At 47.2% G+C, this 21,277-nt stretch overlaps 2 protein-coding genes across 2 annotated transcripts; both read right to left on the bottom strand.

Annotated features, from left to right (window-relative positions):
* Positions 1 to 531: 531 nt before the first annotated feature.
* noc3l (NOC3-like DNA replication regulator) lies at positions 532 to 11,907 on the bottom strand. Its single transcript, XM_070926883.1, has 21 exons — positions 11,814 to 11,907; positions 10,802 to 11,006; positions 10,154 to 10,280; positions 9,801 to 9,955; positions 9,645 to 9,716; positions 5,852 to 5,982; positions 5,550 to 5,711; positions 4,355 to 4,448; positions 4,085 to 4,260; positions 3,736 to 3,864; positions 3,503 to 3,634; positions 3,181 to 3,261; positions 2,975 to 3,075; positions 2,812 to 2,884; positions 2,639 to 2,702; positions 2,440 to 2,511; positions 2,005 to 2,186; positions 1,684 to 1,812; positions 1,498 to 1,595; positions 894 to 978; positions 532 to 715 (listed from the first exon to the last, which is right to left on the bottom strand). The coding sequence occupies exons 1-21, from the start codon at positions 11,820 to 11,822 to the stop codon at positions 560 to 562; spliced, it is 2,433 nt and encodes an 810-aa protein (XP_070782984.1). The 5' UTR covers positions 11,823 to 11,907; the 3' UTR covers positions 532 to 559.
* Positions 11,908 to 12,206: 299 nt separating this feature from the next.
* LOC139303161 (TBC1 domain family member 12-like) lies at positions 12,207 to 21,029 on the bottom strand. The gene is made up of 16 exons (XM_070926884.1): positions 20,869 to 21,029; positions 20,274 to 20,401; positions 19,651 to 20,117; positions 19,114 to 19,216; positions 17,513 to 17,640; positions 17,347 to 17,429; positions 17,123 to 17,240; positions 16,647 to 16,753; positions 16,476 to 16,544; positions 16,316 to 16,398; positions 16,135 to 16,206; positions 15,629 to 15,757; positions 14,325 to 14,434; positions 13,691 to 13,848; positions 12,827 to 12,930; positions 12,207 to 12,738 (listed from the first exon to the last, which is right to left on the bottom strand). Exons 2-16 carry the CDS (start codon positions 20,370 to 20,372, stop codon positions 12,703 to 12,705), a joined length of 1,866 nt encoding a protein of 621 aa, XP_070782985.1. The 5' UTR covers positions 20,373 to 20,401; positions 20,869 to 21,029; the 3' UTR covers positions 12,207 to 12,702.
* Positions 21,030 to 21,277: the final 248 nt, after the last annotated feature.

Below are 21,277 nucleotides of genomic sequence, written 5' to 3'. Positions count from 1 at the left end.
CTACTTCTGAACTGATTCATATTTTCACATGGTTAACATTACACATATTGGTATAACATAGTTATAACACAGCCCCTCACACGGACAGGTTAATGATTATTCTTTATTTAAATACTTAACTTTCCCCTTAACCTCATATTTGAAGCTGCTTTAGTGTTGAGAAATGAGATCGACACCACTCTCGAGAATGTTTATCTCCCAAAAACATTTAAAAAAAACGTCTATTCCTTTAGATAATCCAAAGAAGAACCAACACTGTGTACGAAAACTTTAAATACTTTAAAACTAACAGGATTCTGTTCCAAGACAAAAGCGTTTATTCAACAGGAAGAAGCTTTCATGAAGCTTCTGAAATATCAAAACATTTGTGATATTCACTTCGTACATAATGATCGCTGTTCTTCACACCTCCAGCCGACATTTTACGCTTTTATTTTGAAAGGCAAACTGGTCATTAAGTTATCAAAACTTCATCAGTGATTTTATTTATTTACATTTTTATATAATCAATAATTCAGATGGCAAGTCACATCAGAGGGATCCATGTTTTTAATATTTGTTAGAAAAGATTTTTATTTTCAGACCGCACGAACCTCTGTGTGTGTGTGTGTGTTGTATTGAAGTCCAGCTCCGTGTCCTCAGTGGCCGTCAGGACACTCTCGGCTCGTCTCTGCAGTTCGGCGTCCAGCAGCGTCGCTCCGACGACAAAACGATCCTGAGACACAACCACATCAAAAAGACAGGAAACTTTATTGACATCTTGTGGATGTAAAAAGATCAGGTTAATCAATATTCAATGAGTCACATTGATTAAGGTTAAAGATCCACTGCTCTCTTCTTCTTCAGGTGAATTCTCTGCTGAGAACGTATGAAGGAGTGCTTGATTTCTGTACCTTCTTCTTGGACCCGGGTGGAGCTACAGGGGGGTTAAAGGTCATGCCTTTGACACTGTAGACATTAAACAGCTCCCCCGGAGACCTGGACAGGAAGTCAACAAAGAAACACACAATTTTCATGTCAAATTAATTTCCTTAAAACTGGTTTTGGGGGAACAGAAGTCACAGATCAAATTAAACCACTTCACACTTCAGGGTGCTCATTTAAAGGACCCTTACACGGTTTTTGAATGTTTTCGCTCAGAACTTAATGTAGCACTGCACGATTAATTGAATTGCAATTAAAATCTGGATTCAGACAATTCTGCTATTAACAAGGAGATCAAAGCAAACGCTCATAATCATGTGTTTGTCACGTGTTTAACCCACGTGACAGGAAGAGAGGCAGGACGATGATTCCTGACAACTAAAAGAAAAGCTCAACATCCTGAATGTTTTCTGTTTACAACGCTTCTGTCCCAAAGCACCAGAGGCTCCGCTGAGCTGCAGTGTTTCCCCAGAAACAGATCCATCGTTACTGAGTGACACGAGCTCAGGATGTGGTCACACTTTCTGTTGCTCCTTTAAGGCGACGACACCTGCAGACGGTCAGAGTTCGTACCTGCGGCTCAGCTCCACACCCAGCGAGGCCGATCCTTCACTGGGAGCTCCCTGACTCAGGTGGACCGCTAACCGCCGCACGACCGGGTGGTAATGTCTCTGTGAACATACACCACTCTGAGTTTACTTGTGTGTGTATATGTACCTGCGGTGTGTGTATATGGACCTGCGGTGTGTGTATTTGTACCTGCAGTGTGTGTAGCTCCCACAGTGCTGTGTTTTGGGCGTTGCAGTGTTCAGGTTCGTCCAGCTCTGGCAGGTAGAAGCCGCTGCCCTGAACCTCGTTATCCAACAGGAGGTCACACTTAGGGAAGGCCTGACACACACACACACACACAGAATAAATAACATAGTATTTAGACAGGTACAGGTTTAGCTGTAGTACAGTACAGTCCATAGATGAACCACATGAGACTTGAACCAGCTGTGGTCTGACTCTGATTCCTGTACATGGACTCAGGAGAGGTAGGTGTTCCTGCTTCCCAGGAAGTTATCCACACACACTCACGTGCACAGCGGCTCTGTTGGCGGCGAGGATTCCCACGCTGGCGTTGGGCAGCACGTGCAGACTGAGCGTGCTCAGTCGTTTGACGAACGCCATTGCCCTCTGCAGGGTGACCTGTTTCTTGCGGCGGGTCAGCATGGCGTCCAGGCATCGCAGCACGATGTTGATGTCATCATTGGGCGCCCCTGAGACGGACAGCAGCAGTGGAGTGTATATAAGTATACAGTGGAGTGTGTATAAATATACAATGGAGTGTGTATGAGTATAAAGTGGAGTGTGTATGAGTATACAGTGGCGTGTGTATGAGTATACAGTGGAGTGTGTATAATATACAATGGAGTGTGTGTAAGTACACAGTGGAGTGTGTATAAATATACAGTGGAGTGTGTATAAGTATACAGTGGAGTGTGTGTAAGTACACAGTGGAGTGTCTCTCACCTGCGTGGAGCCTCAGCAGCATCTTGTAGAGCTGAGAGTAAAAGTTGAGTGGGTCGATATTCAGAACGTCACCTGATACAAAAACATGAAGAAACTTTATTGATTCTGGTCAGTTTGACAGAACCTGAATCCATCAATCACATGTACACACACACACACACACACACACACACACACACACACACACACACACACAAACCTTGTCCTGACAGGATGGTGAACACGGTCTGGATGCAGTGGAGACTCTCCCGATTGGTCAGATCCTGCAGAGTTCACATCACGGCAATTAATCATCAATACATCAATCGGTCAGTTTGTGACACTGGATGAGCAGTGGCTCGTTAAGGGGGCAGGGTCGAAGTCAATACTCACTCCTGATTGGATGAGGTTCTGCAGCACATTGAGCAGGTCGTCAAAGAACTCCAGGTTGATCAGGTGAGCAAAACTGGCAGGAAGTGACATCATAGTCAGTACTACAGTACTACGACAGTACTCTGTATGTGTATGTGTGTGTGTGTGTGTGTGTGTGTCGTACTTGGCCAGTCCCTCCAGTACAGCAGGTAGCAGACCAGACTTCTGAGCTTTCTTCAAGATCCTGAAGTAGATGAGGAAGACGATGTTCAGAGTCTCTGTGTGCTGAGGAGGACGAAGATGATGAAGAGGAGGAGGAAGAGAAGAAAGAGGAGTTTAGTTTCTTGTTCTCATTTTTCATATTTAAATGTCTCTCTGCTTCCAACTCACCAGTTTGATCTTCTTCTCTTTGCTCTCTGAGGCTTCGGCCTCCAGCAGCTCTTTCTCCAACTTCTCCTCCGCCTTCTTCCACTGCGCGCGCACACACACACACACACACACACACACACACACATTACTTCCAGGTGCACAGGTGGCCTCTCTTTCTCTCTCTGTTCCTTCATGTGTCTCTGGTGTCAGGTGGAACCTGGACTGAGTCTGAGGGGTCTGGTTGATCTGGATTGAACCTCATTTAAAATGTAAATGATTAAATGTTTCTGTAAAGACACTGAAATCTGCCAGACAGAGTTTGTGAAGCAGCAGAGCTTCTGACCTTCCTCTGCATCCTGGACAGGTTCTTCTTCTTCTCTTTGTTGTTCATGAACTTCTTCTTTGGTGCCGTGTCCTCTATGTCCTTTTTCATCTCCACCTCCTTTATCCTCAGACTCAGCAGGGTCCTGAGCACCTGAAGGGGGGGTTCAGAGAACATTACATCAGTCTGTGGGGGTTCAGGTCAGCTGTTTGGTGGGTGTTCAAGATGTGGTGTCTGTGCGTTTGATTTGTTACCTCTGGCCTGATGTTGTAGTTGAGGTTCTTGACGAGGCCGGAGATGACACGCACGGTGGCCAACGAAGTCTCGCCCTCTTTGTCCTGATGGAAGAGCTTCCTGAACGCATCACAACACATACCTGACACCTGTAACACACACAGACACCTGAACGCATCACAACACATACCTGACACCTGTAACACACACAGACACCTGGACACATCACAACACACAGACACCTGGACACATCACAACACACAGACACCTGAATGCATCACAACACGGACAGACACCTGAATGCATCACAACACGGACAGACACCTGAACGCATCACAGACAGACACAGACATACACACAGTGTCTCACCTTCTTGTCGGGGTCGTTCATCAGAGGGACGAGGATGACGATGATGTTGTTGTGGAAGTTGAAGTGAGCAAGAGCGAGCAGCAGCTCACACAGGCAGCGCACAGCGACTTCAGCCAGGCCCAGGTACGAGTGAAAACCCACCGCCTGGCTGCGCTTCTTCTTCTTCTGCTTCCAGTCTGCAGGTGGAGGGCAGACGCACTGAGGTGGTACCTGGATCTTCTGTGTTGACGTGTTGTATGTACGTATGTGTGTGTTGCTGTGGTTGTGTACCTTTGATGGTCTGCTCCAGGTCCTCCAAGTAGAACTTGTACTGACTGACCAAACCCTCTTCAAAGTCTCTGAGCTGCTGAGTGTCCTTCTTCACCTGCACAAGGAACCAACCAATCACACGTCACAGGTCAGCTTTACAAACACTTCCCGGGATTTTATATTTCACCCTCTGTCCTCAGACCCTCGAGTGTTCAAGACCCAAGTCAAGTCCCGGGTCCAACAAGTCTCAAGTCAAGTCCCAGGTCCAACAAGTCTCAAGTTAAGTCCCGAGTCCAACTAGTCCCAGGTCCAACAAGTCCCAAGTAAAGTCCCAGGCCCAACAAGTCTCAAGTCAAGTCCCGAGTCCAACCAATCCCAAGTCAAGTCCTGAGTCCAACCAATCGCAAGTCAAGTCCCGAGTCCAACTAGTCCCAAGTCAAGTCCCGAGTCCAACTAGTCCCAAGTCAAGTCCCGAGTCCAACTAGTCCCAAGTCAAGCCCCAGATACAACAAATCCCAAGTCAAGCCCCAGGTCCAACAAGTCTCAGGTCAAGTCCCGAGTCCAACCAAAAACAAGTCAAGCCCCAGGTCCAACAAGTCTCAAGTCAATTCCAGAGTCCAACCAGTCCTGAGTCCAGCTAGTCCAAAGTAAAGTCCTGAGTCCAACTAGTCCCAAGTAAAGTCCCAGGTCCAACTAGTCCCAAGTCAAGTCCCAGGTCAAACAAGTTCCAAGTAAAGTCCCGTGTCCAACCAATCCCATGTCAAGTCCCGAGTCCAACAATTCTCAAGTCAAGTCCCGAGTCCAACTAGTCCCAAGTCCCAGGTCCAACTAGTCCCAAGTCCAACAAGTCCCAAGTCCCAGGTCCAACAAGTCCCAAGTCAAGTCCCAGGTCCAACCAATCCCAAGTCAAGTCCCAGGTCCAACACATCCCAAGTCAAGTCCCAGGTCCAAAGATAATCGAATGATGAATGTAAAACATGTCGTCATATGAAAAACTCATGTATTTTGGACTTCAGCTAAAAACTTTGGGAGTTCATTTTTGATGTTGTCAGATCTAAATTGTAAATTCATCTTCACATCTTCCACTGAAGAGTCTGATCTGATCTCTTTATTTCTGTATTTATATGTATATATTGATATGTAGTTTTGCCATTGCTACATAAACACACACATACCAAGCATAAGGAGCCTGAACACACACACATATGCTGGTTACCTTGGTGGCCTTCTCTGCGGGGGTCAGAGGTCGTATCCTGTAGGTGGGGGTGACGTCTTTAAAGATCTCCATCAGAGAAACCATCACCAGCTTCCTGACCGTCACAGCCACACAGGGGTCAGACTCCATCAGCATGCCACGCAGCTCCTTGACCCGCTTCATCTGGTCTCACACACACACACACACACACACACACACACACACACACACACACACGTTGAACAACAGCTGAGAAAGTGCTCCTTTAGATAAAGGTTGTTTTGTTCTGTGTGTCTGATCCCAGATCAGCAGTCCAGTCTTACATTACTGTAGGGGTCTGACATGATGGCTGATCCCAGGCTGGCGATGCGCAGTTTCATCTCGTTTATCTTGTGAACTCTGAGCTGCTCTCTCTGCTCTGCTGTCAGCGCTGCAGAGCTCTCTGGCTCCCCCTCTGCACAGGAGGACACATGACAGGCTCAGGGTTACACACACAGTATTTAAACATAAGTTTACTACTCAATCTACATTGAGTAGATTCTTGATTATCGTCCTGTCTCCTGTAAAGTTATCCTTTTTGGTTCATTTTGAACAATTAAGATGGCTGCCTCGGTCTGTTGGAGCGCAGTGTTTTGCCTTGTTTTGTCTGTAAACAGTGTTTTCTGTTTTGGTTTACGGAGCTCTTTCACCAGAGAAGAGCTCATGAACATCAGGGGAACAACTCCAGTGGATTTGTTTCCCGAATTTCTTGCACCCTCAGCTGTTTATTGGGACATTCTGGTCAAAGGTGCTCTCACCTTTGTAGCTCTACGTCGACGTAGAGGGAAACGTGCCGGTGCGCTTGTGCGTCTTCGCCCACGAGGACAACGGACACCGCTACCCGGAATATTTCTCTCTAATGTGCGCTCACTGGGGAATAAGATGGACGCACTCCAGCTGCTGATGAGGAGAAACAAGGACTTTTATTCATCTGCTGTTTTGTGCTTCACGGAGACATGGCTGGGGGAAAGAACTCCCGACGCGACGCTGCAGCTGGACGGATTCCAGCTTCTCCGAGCGGACCGCGACGCGCACCTCTCCGGCAAAACAAAGGGTGGAGGTATTTGTTTCTACATCAACAGCAGCTGGTGTAACGACGTGACAGTGATCCGACTGCATTGCTCTCCTTCCCTGGAAACTTTTTTCAAAAACTGTAAACCTTACTACTCCCCCCGTGAGTTCGCTTCATTCATTCTGGTCGGTGTTTACATTCCACCGGAGGCCAACGTGCAGGACGCACAGCGCGCACTCGCCGACCAGATACTGGAAACGGAGCGGACCAACCCGGACTCCTTAGTTATTGTCCTCAGTGACTTTAACAAAGGTAATCTCAGTCATGAACTCCCCAAATACAAACAGTTTATTAAATGCCCCACCAGGGAGGGGAACACTCTGGATCACTGTTACACCACAGTCAGTAAAGCTTTTCACGCCGTCACCCGCGCTGCACTGGGACACTCTGACCACGACATGGTCCACCTGATTCCTGCATACAGGCAGAAATTAAAACTTTCTAAGCCTGTTGCGAGAACATCGAAGAAGTGGACCAGTGAAGCTGCAGAGGACCTGAAGGCGTGTTTGGACTGTACTGACTGGGATGTTTTCAGGACTGCTACCAACAGTCTGGATGAGTACACAGAGGCTGTGACTTCATATATCAGCTTCTGTGAGGACTGCTGTGTACCAACTCGGACCAGGGTGAGTTACAACAACGACAAACCCTGGTTCACAGCAAGACTGCGACAGCTGAGGTTGGAAAAGGAAGGGGTGTTTAAGAGTGGCAACAGAGCAGAGTTTAAGGAAGCCAAGTACAAGTTTAGCAAGGCGGTGAGGGAAGCTAAACGACTGTACTCAGAGAGACTACAAGACCAGTTCTCCTCCAACGACTCTGCTTCTGTGTGGAGGGGGCTCAGGCAGATCACCAACTACAAGCCAAGAGCCCCCAACTCTGCTAACGACCGACGCCTCGCCAACAGCCTCAACGACCAGCCTCTACTGTCACTTTGAAAGACAATGGGACAGTCCTGACACCATCCCCCACACCATCATCCACCAGCTCCAGCCCAACAGCCCCAACCCCCTCATCACACCTGACGCTGAACTCTCACACCTCTTACCACCACAGATGCCCCCCACAGTGCCCCCCCACTCCTCCAGCATCGACACCTCTGTCTGTCCTTGAAAGAGATGTGAACAGGCTCTTCAAGAGACAAAACCCCCGGAAAGCTGCTGGACCAGACTCCATCTCCCCATCCTGCCTGAAGCGCTGCGCCGATCAGCTGTCTCCGGTGTTCACGGACATCTTCAACACCTCACTGGAGACATGCCACGTGCCAGCCTGCTTCAAGGCCTCCACCATCATCCCCGTCCCCAAAAAAACAGGGCCCACAGGATTAAATGACTACAGACCCGTCGCCCTGACCTCTGTGGTCATGAAATCATTTGAACGCCTGGTCCTGTCCCACCTCAAATCCATCACCGACCCTCTGCTGGACCCCCTGCAGTTCGCCTACAGAGCCAACAGGTCTGTAGACGACGCCGTCAACCTGGCTCTACACTTCATCCTCCAGCACCTGGACTCCGCAGGATCCTATGCCAGGATCCTGTTTGTGGACTTCAGCTCTGCCTTCAACACGATCGTCCCGGCTCTTCTTCAGGACAAGCTCTCCCAGCTCAACGTGCCTGACCCCACCTGCAGGTGGATCACAGATTTCCTGTCTGACAGGAAGCAGCACGTGAAGCTGGGGAAACACGTCTCAGACTCGTGGACGATCAGCACCGGCTCCCCTCAAGGCTGCGTTCTTTCTCCTCTACTCTTCTCCCTGTACACAAACAGCTGCACCTCCAGTCACCAGTCTGTCAAGCTCCTGAAGTTCGCGGACGACACCACCCTCATCGGACTCATCTCTGGAGAGGATGAGTCTGCCTACAGGTGGGAGATTGACCATCTGGTGACCTGGTGCAACAACAACAACCTGGAGCTTAACGCTTCAAAGACAGTGGAGATGGTTGTAGACTTCAGGAAGAGCGCAGCCCCCCTCGCCCCCATCACCCTGTGTGACTCTCCAGTGGACACTGTGGAGTCCTTTCGTTTCCTGGGCTCCATCATCAGCCAGGACCTCCGGTGGGAGCTGAACATCAGCTCCCTCATCAAGAAAGCCCAACAGAGGATGTACTTCCTGAGGCAGCTGAGGAAGTTTAACCTGCCACAAACAATGCTGGTTCACTTCTACACCGCCATCATAGAGTCCATCCTCACCTCCTCCATCACCGTCTGGTACGCTGCTGCCTCCACCAAGGACAGACGCAGACTGCAGCGTATCATCCGCTCTGCAGAGAGGGTGATCGGCTGCAACCTTCCATCTCTTCAGGACCTGTACTCCTCCAGGACCCTGAGGAGAGCAGGGAAGATCGCTGCCGACCTCTCCCACCCCGGACACTATCTGTTTGACCCCCTTCCCCTCTGGCAGGAGGCTGCGGTCCATCAGGACCAAAACCTCCCGCCACAAAAGCAGTTTCTTCCCCTCAACCTGACGAACACGGCCAAAGACTTGCACTGACCCCCCCCCCCCAACACAAACACAAGCTATACGTTAACGTACACCGCCCCTGTCCCCCCTACGTTACATTAACGCACGCACCCCCTACTGGACACTTTATTTTGGTCACTGCACTGTTAGTTATTTATCTTATCTTATTCTTTTACCTTTATATTTTTACATGTTTGTTGTCAGCACCATCAGACCATGACAAATTCCTTGTAATGTATGTTACTTGGCAATAAACAGTTTCTGAGTCTGATTCTGAAGACTTTCTCTGCTTCCATGTTTGTTTAGCAGCTTTCAAACATTAAATCATTTTTAAAAGTAGAACTGATGAACAGAGAAGACATCTGGACTAAATTTAGATTCAAAGTTTTGCAGTTCATGATTTTGTTTCTGACATTTGATGACTTTATTTTCAACAGCTGTATATAATACAAAATGATTTCCTTCACAAACACCAGTGTTGTAAACAGTGATGGAGCCTTTATCTGTTCATCTGTAAAGTAGTTTCAGGGTCAAAGGTCATTCATACCGTATTCAAACTCCTCCGGCTTGTCAGCAGCATCCTCGTCCACATCTTCCTCCTCTGGCTGCTTTTTGAGGACTACAAACAAACAGCAGAAGTGACGTTAAATCTACCGACAGATACCCGATCAGATCGCTCAGGGATCAATAGTGCGGCTCGTACCTCTCTCGACGCTCTGAGGGATAACTCCTGTCTTGTCTTTGATTGGCAGCAGGTGGATGACCTCCTTCTCCTCCGTCCTCGCCATCTTCCTGGGAACCTTCTCGTAGCTTCGAACCACCTCTGAGCTCCGCTTCTTACCGCTGTGCACCGGCCCGCTGTGACACCCCGCCGCACGAAACAAACACACCTCCGTCAATGTGTGTGTGTGTGTGTGTGTGTGTGTGCTTCTTTTCTACATCTACACTGAATATATCAAAACTTTTCCACAATAACAACAGTGACGACAAACTTCCTGTGTGTGTGTGTGTGTGTGTGTGTGTGTGTGTGTGTGTGTGTGTGTGTGTTGGCGTTACCATGACGACAGGTCTCTGGTGATGAAGGACGCCTGTCGAGCCATCGCGGTCATCTGCTGCAAATCTTCATCCTCCATCATGTCTGTCGGTAGACTCTCCAGAAACTCCTCCTCATCCTCCTCTTCCTCTGTCAGAGACATTCATCCAACCATCAGGACAGAGCAGTGCATTATGGGAGACGAAGTCCGCTTAATTCATTCCTCATTCATTCAAGTCTGTGTTTCAGGACGTGATGTGACGGATGAATTCATTAATTATATTACATTTATATTACAATATTTGAAATCTTGGTGTGATGTGAAGCTGCAGCTGGCAATTATTTTCATTACTGGACAATCTGCACGTTATTCTTCATATTACGTTTCATCTAAAACTGAGCGATGCACTCAAACATCTCCAAATATTCAGTTTACTGAGATTTAAAATGAAAAAATCAAATAAAAATCAAAATAGCTGATTTATCAATCAATTAATCGCCTAATCAATGCAGCTCTACTTCGCAGTGTAATAAACCAGTGCAGTTGATGATGGTCTCAATATGTACATTTTTTTTAAATGTGTGCTTGATCATCAAAGATCATCTTCATGAATCAGTGCTCACTGTTTGACAGTCTGACAGACCCCCCGCCCCCCCCCACCCCCCCTCACCGGGTCTCTTCCTATACGTCTCCAGTGGGCGGGGTGTCCGGATGGCGGCGTCCTTTACCGCCTGTCTCAGCTTCTTCTGCTCTTTACGCTGCTTCTTGGCGACGTTCTGCTGCTTCTGCTGACGGTTCTTCAGTTTGTTTTCCAGCTTCACGCCACTCGTCTTCAACAGGCGGCGGAACGTCGGACGACGCTTCTTCGACCGTGGCTGGAGGAAAGGAAGGAAGGAAAGCAAGGGGGGAAGGGAGGAAAGGAAGGGAGGAAAGCAAGGGGGGAAGGGAGGAAAGGAAGGGGGGAAAGGAAGGGGGGAAGGGAGGAAAGGAAGGGGGGAAGGAAGAGAGGAAAGGAAGGGGGAAGGAAGGAAGGAAGGAAGGAAGGAAAGGAAAGGAAAGGAGGAAGGGAGGAAAGGAAGGGGGGAAGGAAGGAAGGAAAGGAAGGGGGGAAAGCAAGGGGGGAAGGGAGGAAAGGAAGGGGGGAAAGGAAGGGGGGAAAGGAAGAGAGGAAAGGAAGGGGGAAGGAAGGGAGGAAAGGAAGGGGGAAGGAAGGAAGGAAAGGAAGGGGGGGAGGGAGGAAGGAAGATAAAGAACATGAGAATAAAAGTCTTGACTACAAATTAATACTGAAGGAGGAGCAACGTTAACAAGGTTTCTTATAAAACAAAGATTTAAAGTTAAATCTGACATTGTGTGTGTTTTGTCTAACTTTTGCCCAGAAACACTTGATCTCTTATTTTGAAGTTTTAAGGACACAAACAACAATAAAATATGTTTTAACATCAACCTTCGTCACTTTAAATTCGCAGATTTCTCTATGGAGTCTGAGATAACAGAGAGAACTGTAAGATGTTCACTCCGCAGTGGTAATTTCTCTTTCTTTGAGAGTGCTCTGGTGTGAACTTATCGCAGCACAAAGTAAACAGGGAAACTTTAATTTCTCTATGGAGTCTGGTGCAGGACAGTAAGAAATAGCAGTCGCTGCTCGTGTTCAGAGCGGTTTCATTAAACAGTGAACTCACCGGACCCATGGCGGCAGAAACTCTTCGTCTCACTCCGCAGGTTCAACCCGAGCTTCTATCAACCCTCCTCGGTGTGTGAGTGTTAACGTGTTTCGGTATGTTTTGGTGGAAAAGCAGCAGTTTGTTGCCACACGCGTGTTGATCAGAGAACCGGGTTCAAATCGATAACCCGGAAACACTGAACCAAACTCCTCCTCTGCAGAACAGCGACACCAGTGGCGGGAGGTCAAGCTACACAAAATAGTCTGAACAACACCGTTTTTATTATGAAGTCATAATTTAATGAATATTATACGAGAAATTGATTAAAAAGAGGAGATACAGAGCAGAAACTAATTCAAAGACTCACATGTCAATATTAAAACAGTCAAAGAACGACAACTAAAATAAATAAAGATACCACTTTATTTAATCGTGTCCTAGAAAGATTTCAAGCTTTCAAACACTGAGTTTTAACCTTTTGAAGCTTTTTCTTCAGTCCGACATGATGTTCTTCTCATATAAATGATACAGTCGACACATAAATAAACGTATTCATCAGTCATGGACAAACTCAGAAACAGACACATCAAAATCATTTTGCTCTGCCTTCAATTTACACTTAAAACAGAACATCCTGATGATAACTGAATCTTATTTTACATTTATATCTATATTTAGTGTTCGTGTCTTGTTGTGTTTTGTCTCCCAGAGCTGAACTCAGTTCATCTTCAAATGTTTTATTACAGAAACTCAGACAGAAAATAAATAAATAAATAAAAACTGAAATCTGACATCTGATTTTTGTCCTTTAGTGTTTTGAGTGGTGAAGTACTGTGAAGCCCAGAATATAAAGCAGAGATCAGAAGCTTCAATAACACATTTTAAACAAATACAAACAGACTCTGGATCAGATGCTGCTCCTCTCTGACTCTGAAGACAAAACCTGAGACAGAAAAACACAAATTAACTGCAGTTGTTATTATTTTCATTTTTAGCAACAGAGTGATCAGTCTGTGTGTCAGGTGACTCACCTGACTCCACTTCTTGTTCCCACTCAGCATGGGTGTGGCCGAGATACAGGAGAACAGCCTATCAGAGAGCAGCTCTTCATCAGGGAGGCGGGACAGGAACTGAGCTGCAGGAGGACAAAACAAAGCAGAAGAGAATAATAATAAGTCACCTGACACGAGTCCAAGTCAATCTCAAAGTCACCTGAGAAGTTTGAGTCTTAAGTCAGCCACTACTTGAGATGAGTCCAGATCGAGTCTCAAGTTACTCCATGCAAGTCCTAATCAAAACTCAAGCTACTTGAGTCTGGTCTAAATTGAGTTTCAAGTCATTCCAGGTCCATACTGAGTCTCATATCACTCAAGGTGGGTCCAAGTCAAGTCACTTAAGCAAACTCCAAATCCTTGAGACAAGTCCAAATCAAACATCAAGTTGCTCCAGACGAGTCCAAGTCGAGTCTTAAGTCTTAAGTTTTTTCTCAGGGCACTTGAGGTGAGTTTAAGTCGAGTCTCAAATTACTTGACACAAGTCCAAATTCAAAACTCAAATCCCTCAAGAAAATTCCATGTTGAGTTTCAAGTCACCTGTCAAGTCTAATGTCACTCAAGACAAGAGCAAGTGAAGTCTCACATCTCTTGATTTGAGTCCAGGTCACTCAAAACAAGTCATAGTTGAATGTCCAAGTGCACATCATTCTAGACAAGTCAAAGTCAAGACCCAGGTCACTCAAGTCAAGTTTCAAGTCACCCGAGATGAGTCCAAGTCAAGTAACAAGTAAAAAGTATTTTTGAGTCGAGCCAGTTGCAGGTATTTCGTGTTTCTGAAAGCCGATTGGCCACTGTGTGAGTGAGGTCACTAAGGTATCAGCAGGTGAGGTGATCGCTCACCGATGCTGATGAGGTCCATGTGCATCAGAACGTCCTGGTAGAGCTTCAGGATCCCCAGAGCTGTCCTGAACAGGAACTCCTCTCCGTCCCGAAAGAAAACGTCCCAAACTCTACTAGCCACGTCCAGAGGGAGGGGCTTTGTGTAGAGAGACAGGATCCTGAAGGGGGGTGGGGGGTTAGAACATGTTGTATGTTGTTTATTGAACAGGTGTAGAAATAAAAATGTAAAAATGAGACACTGTGGGTTCAGCAGCAGTTAGCATTATGGATCTGTGATGATAACTTAAATGATCATTAATTAACACTTAATAAAATAAACATACCAAACACCTTATTTCATATTAAGATATGGTTAAAAAATTGGTAAAAATTAAGATGAAATTAAGATGCTTTAAAAGTATAAATTAATGGATGACTGTCATGCTTTTGGTACCTCTTAAAGAAAACCCATTAAAACACCTCAAATTACCATTAATACTACCTTAAATACATTATTATTAATATACGAATTACTGGGCAGCTTCAGTTCCCCACTGCTTCCAGTCTTTGTGCTAAACTAGGTTAGCAGGTTCCCCCTGGGCTCCACTGGACTCTGTTGGACTTTATATGTGGCTGATGTAATGTAGTGACTCACCAGTCCATGAGGTAGAGGTCAGGGGTCAGACCTGAAGACTGGAAGTGAAGGAAGAGAAGAGGAAGAGTCTCCTCAAAAAACACCTGGAAGGCCCCGAAATACCTGAGCATCTACAGACAGACAGACAGACAGGCAAACAGGCAGAGAGGCAGAGAGACAGGCAGAGAGACAGACAGACAGACAGGCAGAGAGACAGACAGGCAGACAGACAGACAGACAGACAGACAGACAGACAGACAGACAGACAGAGACACAGACAGACAGGCAGACAGGCAGACAGAGAGACAGACAGCGAGACTGCATTTTTACTGTGTGCAAAGTGAGGACATTTCTGCATTGTGAGGACATTTTGGCCGGTCCTCACTACTTCAAAGGACCGTTTGAAGGTTCAGACTTGGTTTTAAGACATTTAGTTGTGGTGGTTTAGGTTAGGGTTAGGGGCTAGGGAATGCATTATGTCAATGTGGGTCCTCACAAGTACAGAAGGACAAACATGTGTGTGTGTGTGAGTGTGGTGTGTGTGTGTGTGTGTGGTGTGTGTGTGGATGTGTGTGTGTGGGGTGTGTGTGGTGTGTGTGTGTGTGTGTGTGTGTGTGTGTGTGTGTGGGGTGTGTGTGGTGTGTGTGTGTGTGTGTGTGTGTGTGTGTGTGTGGTGTGTGTGTGGATGTGTGTGTGTGTGTGTGTGTGGTGTGTGTGTGGATGTGTGTGTGTGCGTGTGTGGTGTGCGTGTGGTGTGTGTGGTGTATGTGTGGATGTGTGTGTGCGTGTGTGTGTGTGTGTGTGTGTGTGGTGTGTGTGTGCGTGTGTGTGTGCGTGTGTGGTGGATGTGTGTGTGTGTGTGTGTGTGTGGTGTGTGTGTGTGTGCGTGTGTGGGTGGGTGTGTGTGTGTGTGTGTGTGTGTGGTGTGTGTGTGTGGATGTGTGTGTGTGTGTGCGTGTGTGGTGTGTGTGTGTGCGTGTGTGGGTGGGTGTGTGTGTGTGTGTGTGTGTGGTGTGTGTGTGCGTGTGTGGATGTGTGTGTGTGTGTGTGTGCGTGTGTGGATGTGTGTGTGTGCGTGTGTGTGTGGTGGATGTGTGTGTGTGTGTGTGTGTGTGTGTGTGTGTGTGTGTGGTGTGTGTGTGCGTGTGTGGTGGATGTGTGTGTGTGCGTGTGTGGTGGATGTGTGTGTGTGTGTGTGTGTGTGTGGTGTGTGTGTGTGTGTGTGTGTGTGTGTGTGTGTGTGTGTGTGTGTGTGTGTGTGTGTGGTGTGTGTGTGCGTGTGTGGTGGATGTGTGTGTGTGTGTGTGTGTGTGGTGTGTGTGTACCAGCTGGTGCTCCACTCTGTAAAAAGCCAGCTGACAGGGTCTGTTGATCAGGTTGGAGAAGCTGATGAAGGCTTCCACATCGTCCATATTCAGGATCAACATGGCTGCGATGGAGGACATACCCTGCACCTGAGCGAGAGACATCCAGAGAGAGTGAGACATCCAGAGAGAGTCCAAGTCGAGTCTCAAGTCGGACTTGGACTTGTCTTACGAGAGACAAAGACACATCCATGCCTATTCTCAAGTCACAAATACAGGGCCAAGTCTCAAGTTCAAATGACTACAAGTTGAGTCTCAAGTCACTTCAGAACATGTCTAAACAAGTTCTGGTCAAGTCAGTCTAGACAAGTCCAAGTGGAGTCTCAAGTAACATGAGATGAGTCCAAATCTCAAATCACACCAAAGGCATGTCCAGGTCATGTCTCAAGTCAATGTCAAGTCACAGTGAGATAAGCCAAGAGTTGAGTCTAAAGTTCCAAGTCTTTTTGTGTGAGTGTGAGACTCACATATCCCACATCAGGCCTGTAGCAGGTGTAAGCTCCCAGAATGCTTTGCAGCAGGTCGTGGTAGGGACCACCCTACAAAATAAAAGTCTGAATTCACTTACTGTCTCTGCAGGTTAAGAGACGTATTCTTTAATATGCAGGTCATGATTTTTCTATTTGATTCTATTGTCTTCTGTCCCACCTTCTGGAAGACGCAGAGTGAGGGGAAGGTTCTGGAGATGTCCCGTGTGATGATCTCCAGACTGTCAGCCAGCGACGCTCCGTCTGCAGGTAAACATCTCCAGGTGAGTCATCCAGATCTGTCAGAACTTTGAATTTTGAGTATGTCTGTTTGTTCTAACCATCAGTCTCTGTCCCACTGAGGTTCCTCCACTTCTCCCTCTCTCTGGACAAGAAGATCTCATAAAGCTCTGAGGAAGAGGAGGAAACATCACTTTTTTCTCAATAATACAAATCTCATTAGAGAATCACGTCAATAAAAACAGAGAACATGTTCTGCATGTTGTTCATACCGGCAGTGATGTTGAGCTCGTTGCCGACAGCGAGGCTCCAGACTCGTCCTCGGACGCTGGGGGGTAAACCCCCCCACCACAGGTCCCGAACACGACGGCTCGACCTCCTGAAACACCACAGACACGCTCTGACATCATCAGTGAAACACCGACATCATCACAGAAACAAAGACAGCGCCTACGGTGCGTGATTGAGCTCCACCAGCTACATGTTACCTACAGGCTGGCCAGTAAAACTTCTCTGTGGTGGCAAACTGCTACTTTACACCTAATGTCAAACCTCGTGCAGTCGTCACTGTAGCGACATACACGTGTATTAACTTTATCATCACATGCTGCTGTCACATTCTAACAGACGCAGTGTGCAAATGAAAAGTGACAAAACCAGAGTATAACATGCTGATTAATCTCTCACAGCTGTGGTATAACACACACACACACACACACACACACACACACACACACAGTGGTCGTACATGGTGTCCCAGTGAGGCAGGATGTGCTGGTTCCAGACCAGCGAGGCGTTGGAGATCACCTCCTCCTGCCGGAACCTTTCCTTCATCTGCTGCTGCCTCCTCTGAGCCTCCTTCAGCTCTGACAGACAAACAGGAGGCATCATGGAGGGTTTACTGTGTGTGTCTATATACGCTCCGTTAAACTCCCCCCGTGTGGGAGGTGCAGCAGGTTAAAACAAACTGACCTCTCCTCTTGGCTCCAGCCACCATCTGCTCATACTGCTGTCTGTGTCTCTGGGTCTCCTCTGCCGACTTGGCTGGAAGGTTCCTGCACGCAAACAAACTGTCAGGACACAAAATGGCCGCCAGAGGCAGGAAGTGATTAGACAGAGAAACAGGAAGTAGTCGTACGGCGGACGGTCCTCCAGGATCAGCGCTGTGGTTGACAGCGGCTCAAACTCCATCTTCCTCCTGCTCTGCTGCCCCACGGCATGATGGGTAGGAGAGCTGCGGGCTGCGACCTGCCGCGCCTCGAATTCCTGCAATGACATCACAAGACACGCCTCAGTCGCCAAGAGAACAAGAGACAGACGGAGAGATGGATGTGAGTGATGGAGGACAGACAGGATGAGTGTTGGTCCAAACATTCAGACTCCAAACTGGACAAAGACCTGAACATAAAACCAGAACCTGGTCTCCTCTTTAGTTCTGCCTCCAGTTAAAGGTCTTCACTGGTCCAGCAACAGACCCAAACCTGACGTACGGAAATTTAAAGGAAAGTTTTTAACAAAGAAGGACCCGATCGAAGATGGACACAGGGACAGTCCGACCAGACTCAGACTTTGGCTGTGGCTTAGATCAAACAGTCAGACCTCAGATAGAAATGAAATTCACCTGTTGCACAAATCTGTTTGGTTCTGGACTTTAAGTTAAATTAAGTTACAGGACATTTTACCGCTAAAAATCACTGAAGAAGGAAACAATACAGATCAACAGGAAGGGTTCTAAAATGTGTAGCTGAGCTGCTGTGGACTCTTAATGTGGCGGGGCTGAGTCAGCTGTTCTGCCTCTACAGTGTGTTTTACATTCAGTCTGATCACTGAACATAAACACAGACAGACGTGAAGCAAAGACACATCTGATCCCGAGGCTTTAACTCCAGTGTCTACTGATGAAGACTGCAGGTTCAGATGGATGATGATGATGAAGATGGGCAGTAAAGAGTTTGTACCGCAGAGTCCTGGAGGTCTGGAGAAGACAGAGAGCTCAGACTGATCTCAGCGCTCTGCTGGAGGGAAACAAGGCAGCGTTATGTCAGCGATCACTGATCTGAGATCAGACACACAACGCATCCCAGTATAACACTCGGACTGGCTGTTCATCAAACATCAGGAGAAACGTGATCAAAGCTCCTCATCAGGTCTCATGCAACCCTGATCTCTATCAGATTCTTTAGATCCTTGTAGAGCTCTGCTGGTTCAGGCATCTGCCCACATTAGATCTACTGCAGTGGCAGGTCTGAGGTCTGATCAGGTTCTGCTGGTGGATCATTGCTCCGGTCTGAGCCTTTGAGGTCATGGACTCTCCAGGACTTCAGATCTGTGAACACCTTTAAAACCACAGCTTGAGACCTCGTTCAGACCTTCAGCTCCTTTTTTGTCTCTTCTGAATGTTCCTGTTTGTGTTTCCACCGAATCTGGAATCTCTAGATCCGACCGATGAGACTGATGGAGGATTTAAAGATGTTGCAGCGTTTGAAACAGTAAAGAAAGAACAGAGTTTTGTTTCTGCATTAGAACGTAACCGACATCAAACAAAAAAAAATCCTCCGCTCAAGTTCACTTCCTGAGTTCCTCAAAAGGTTCCTGGTCTTCTGGGGAAGTTCCTGCGGCCCCATTTGTTTAATTTAATTTGTTATTTTTATATTCTGTGTACATTTTTGTCTTGAGACTGTTTTTGTCTTTTAATATGTTTTAATTTGACTTTCCATACACACAAAGCTCCTTCAGTACCTGCTGGATGATCCGAGCCTGTTTGGAGGGACTCTGTTTGGGAGGAACTTTACCAAACAGCTTCCAACCAGCAACACTGTGACTGACGGACCGCTGCTTCCTGCTGCACACACACACACACACACACACACACACACACACAGATATGTTCAGTTGATACGTCGGATGCTTGGACCTGGCTATACTTGCAGGTCCAGTTTCAATCTATTTTATTTCATTTATAAAACGGAAAACTTCTCAACAACCATTGAGAAGTTTACCGTCACAATTTGTGATAGAGTGTAATTGTTGAATCTAAACTGCGTGTCCTCACTTTTTATTCAAAGTATTCAAGCCGTAATGACTTTCAGTAGTCTTTCACATTTGGGCTTCAATAAACAAAATAATATTAAATGTGCTAATAATTGTTACGTTATCTGATTCTGTACAACAAAAACACTGACTGATATTTATTTTTCTCTTCATTGTCGTTATCAGTGCCGGCCTAGTATTGCTCTAGTATTGATTCAGTATTGATCAGCCTCGAGTCTGATTTACCTGTTGAAGTACTCTGCGATGCCCGGCCTCCTGGACTGCAGCTCAGGCTCTGAACCCCCGTCGTCCTGCACCAGCTGACCCGGAGCGCTCTGCCTGCGACCGCACTCGAATGTGTTCCTGGAGCGAGCGGCGGCGGCGGGGCTCGTTTCGCCCAGCGGCAGATCTGTGATGAAGGCGTCATCATCAGAGCCGAGCTCCGGTAGGTCAGAGGTCACATCCCCCTCCTGTGTGTCTGAGTCAGAGTCTGAGGGGGGGGTGACAGGGTTTATGACTTTCTGAGAGGCCTTCGAAGAGGTGGGCTCGTCCAGGAGGTGGTCGGTGCCTCCAGTAGCCCCACCCCCACTGCGACCATCACCATCCAGTCCATGACAGTGGTTAACCATTGACCCCTCAGTGCAGAATGCTATGCTGTCTGCTTGGGTGACATCATCTCTCAGACTGAGCCCCACCCCCTGAACATCGCCTGCCTCTCTGACGTCAGAGCAGCATCTGATTAGTCCTCGCGGGCCGTAATCTGACCTGGAGCCGAGAGTACATGTGGCGAGATCCACACGCTGCGCCGGAGCGCCAGCCGCCACCTCCTCGCCGTCTCCTGAACATGTGACGTGCTGAGGACCCTGGACAATGACATCAGCAGAGGAGGAGGGGCGATGACGATGACACGTCGAGGACTCGTTGTCTAAAGTCACCGGTGAAGAGGATGTGTCATCGCTTCTTTCCATTGCACTCCAACATCCACAACAGTGTGACGCTGCGCAGAATAATAACAAATGCACATATTTCAAGTTTTACTTTGCAGATCTCGTTGTCATTAAAATGTATTAATGTTTAATGGAAAGCTGATTAGGTTATAATTAATCTGTTGTACATATAGTTTTATCACCAGCTGGCGGTTTAAAGCATCGAGCGCAGAGAAAAGTAGACGATTAGTGACCTTATCGGCTTTCCATACTTATATAAGGTAAACCTGCTCTTTCTGTTCACTCAGCAGAGCTCAGGTGATTATTTTGAAGAGACAGTGGGCCTACTGGTTTCCACCTGTTAACGTCCAGTGGCGGTGACATTTCATTAGAAAGGTAATCTCGTGGTTTCAGGCCTTTGGTCATTTTATTTTGAAGGAAAACCCTGCTGGCTTCCGGTCTTGTTATATTACAGGTTTTATTTTGAAGGTAAACTCCGCTGATTTCCGGCCTTGTTGGTAACTTGTCTGTAACTCACCTCTCTGGATCTCCTAGCAGCGCTGCTCGGCAGAAACGAACCCGGCTGCGGCGTCTCCTCCTCGGTGAACGGACAGCGGAGTCCTCCGGGACATCATATCGGGACAGCGAGCCCTCAGGCCGGCAGAGTGACGATCGGTCCGGCCGATCTCATCCTCGGCGGCGACAGGTGAGGTCGGGGCGGAGAGGCGCCATGTTGAGTGGTCCGGTGACGTAGAGAGGGCTACGTCAGCCTGACGTCAGATGGATTAGACTTTAAAAGGGTCAATTAATTTTAACTCAAATACTGAATAATTGATTCAACTTTTAATTTAATCTTAATTTCTATTTAACTATTTTTTATTAATAAGCAAATGCTTTAATGGTATTTTTGTACATAAACCTTGTCATATATTGTAATGTAAATATAT

Source organism: Enoplosus armatus, chromosome 20, assembly GCF_043641665.1.
Source record: "Enoplosus armatus isolate fEnoArm2 chromosome 20, fEnoArm2.hap1, whole genome shotgun sequence".
NCBI classification, from domain to species: domain Eukaryota; kingdom Metazoa; phylum Chordata; class Actinopteri; order Centrarchiformes; family Enoplosidae; genus Enoplosus; species Enoplosus armatus.
This window is presented reverse-complemented; position numbering and strand designations above follow the sequence as displayed.

Coding starts and splice junctions, on each gene's coding strand:
- noc3l (XM_070926883.1), bottom strand. Junction 2,885..2,974: donor GTACTGGAGGGACTGGCCAA/GTACGACACACA, acceptor ACTTCCTGCCAG/TTTTGCTCACCTGATCAACC. Junction 2,703..2,811: donor AGAACCTCATCCAATCAGGA/GTGAGTATTGAC, acceptor TGAACTCTGCAG/GATCTGACCAATCGGGAGAG.
- LOC139303161 (XM_070926884.1), bottom strand. CDS start 20,372: ATGGAAAGAAGCGATGACACATCCTCTTCACCGGTGACTTTAGACAAC. Junction 16,545..16,646: donor CGAGCTCAACATCACTGCCG/GTATGAACAACA, acceptor CCTCTTCCTCAG/AGCTTTATGAGATCTTCTTG. Junction 14,435..15,628: donor ACAGAGTGGAGCACCAGCTG/GTACACACACAC, acceptor GTCTGTCTGTAG/ATGCTCAGGTATTTCGGGGC.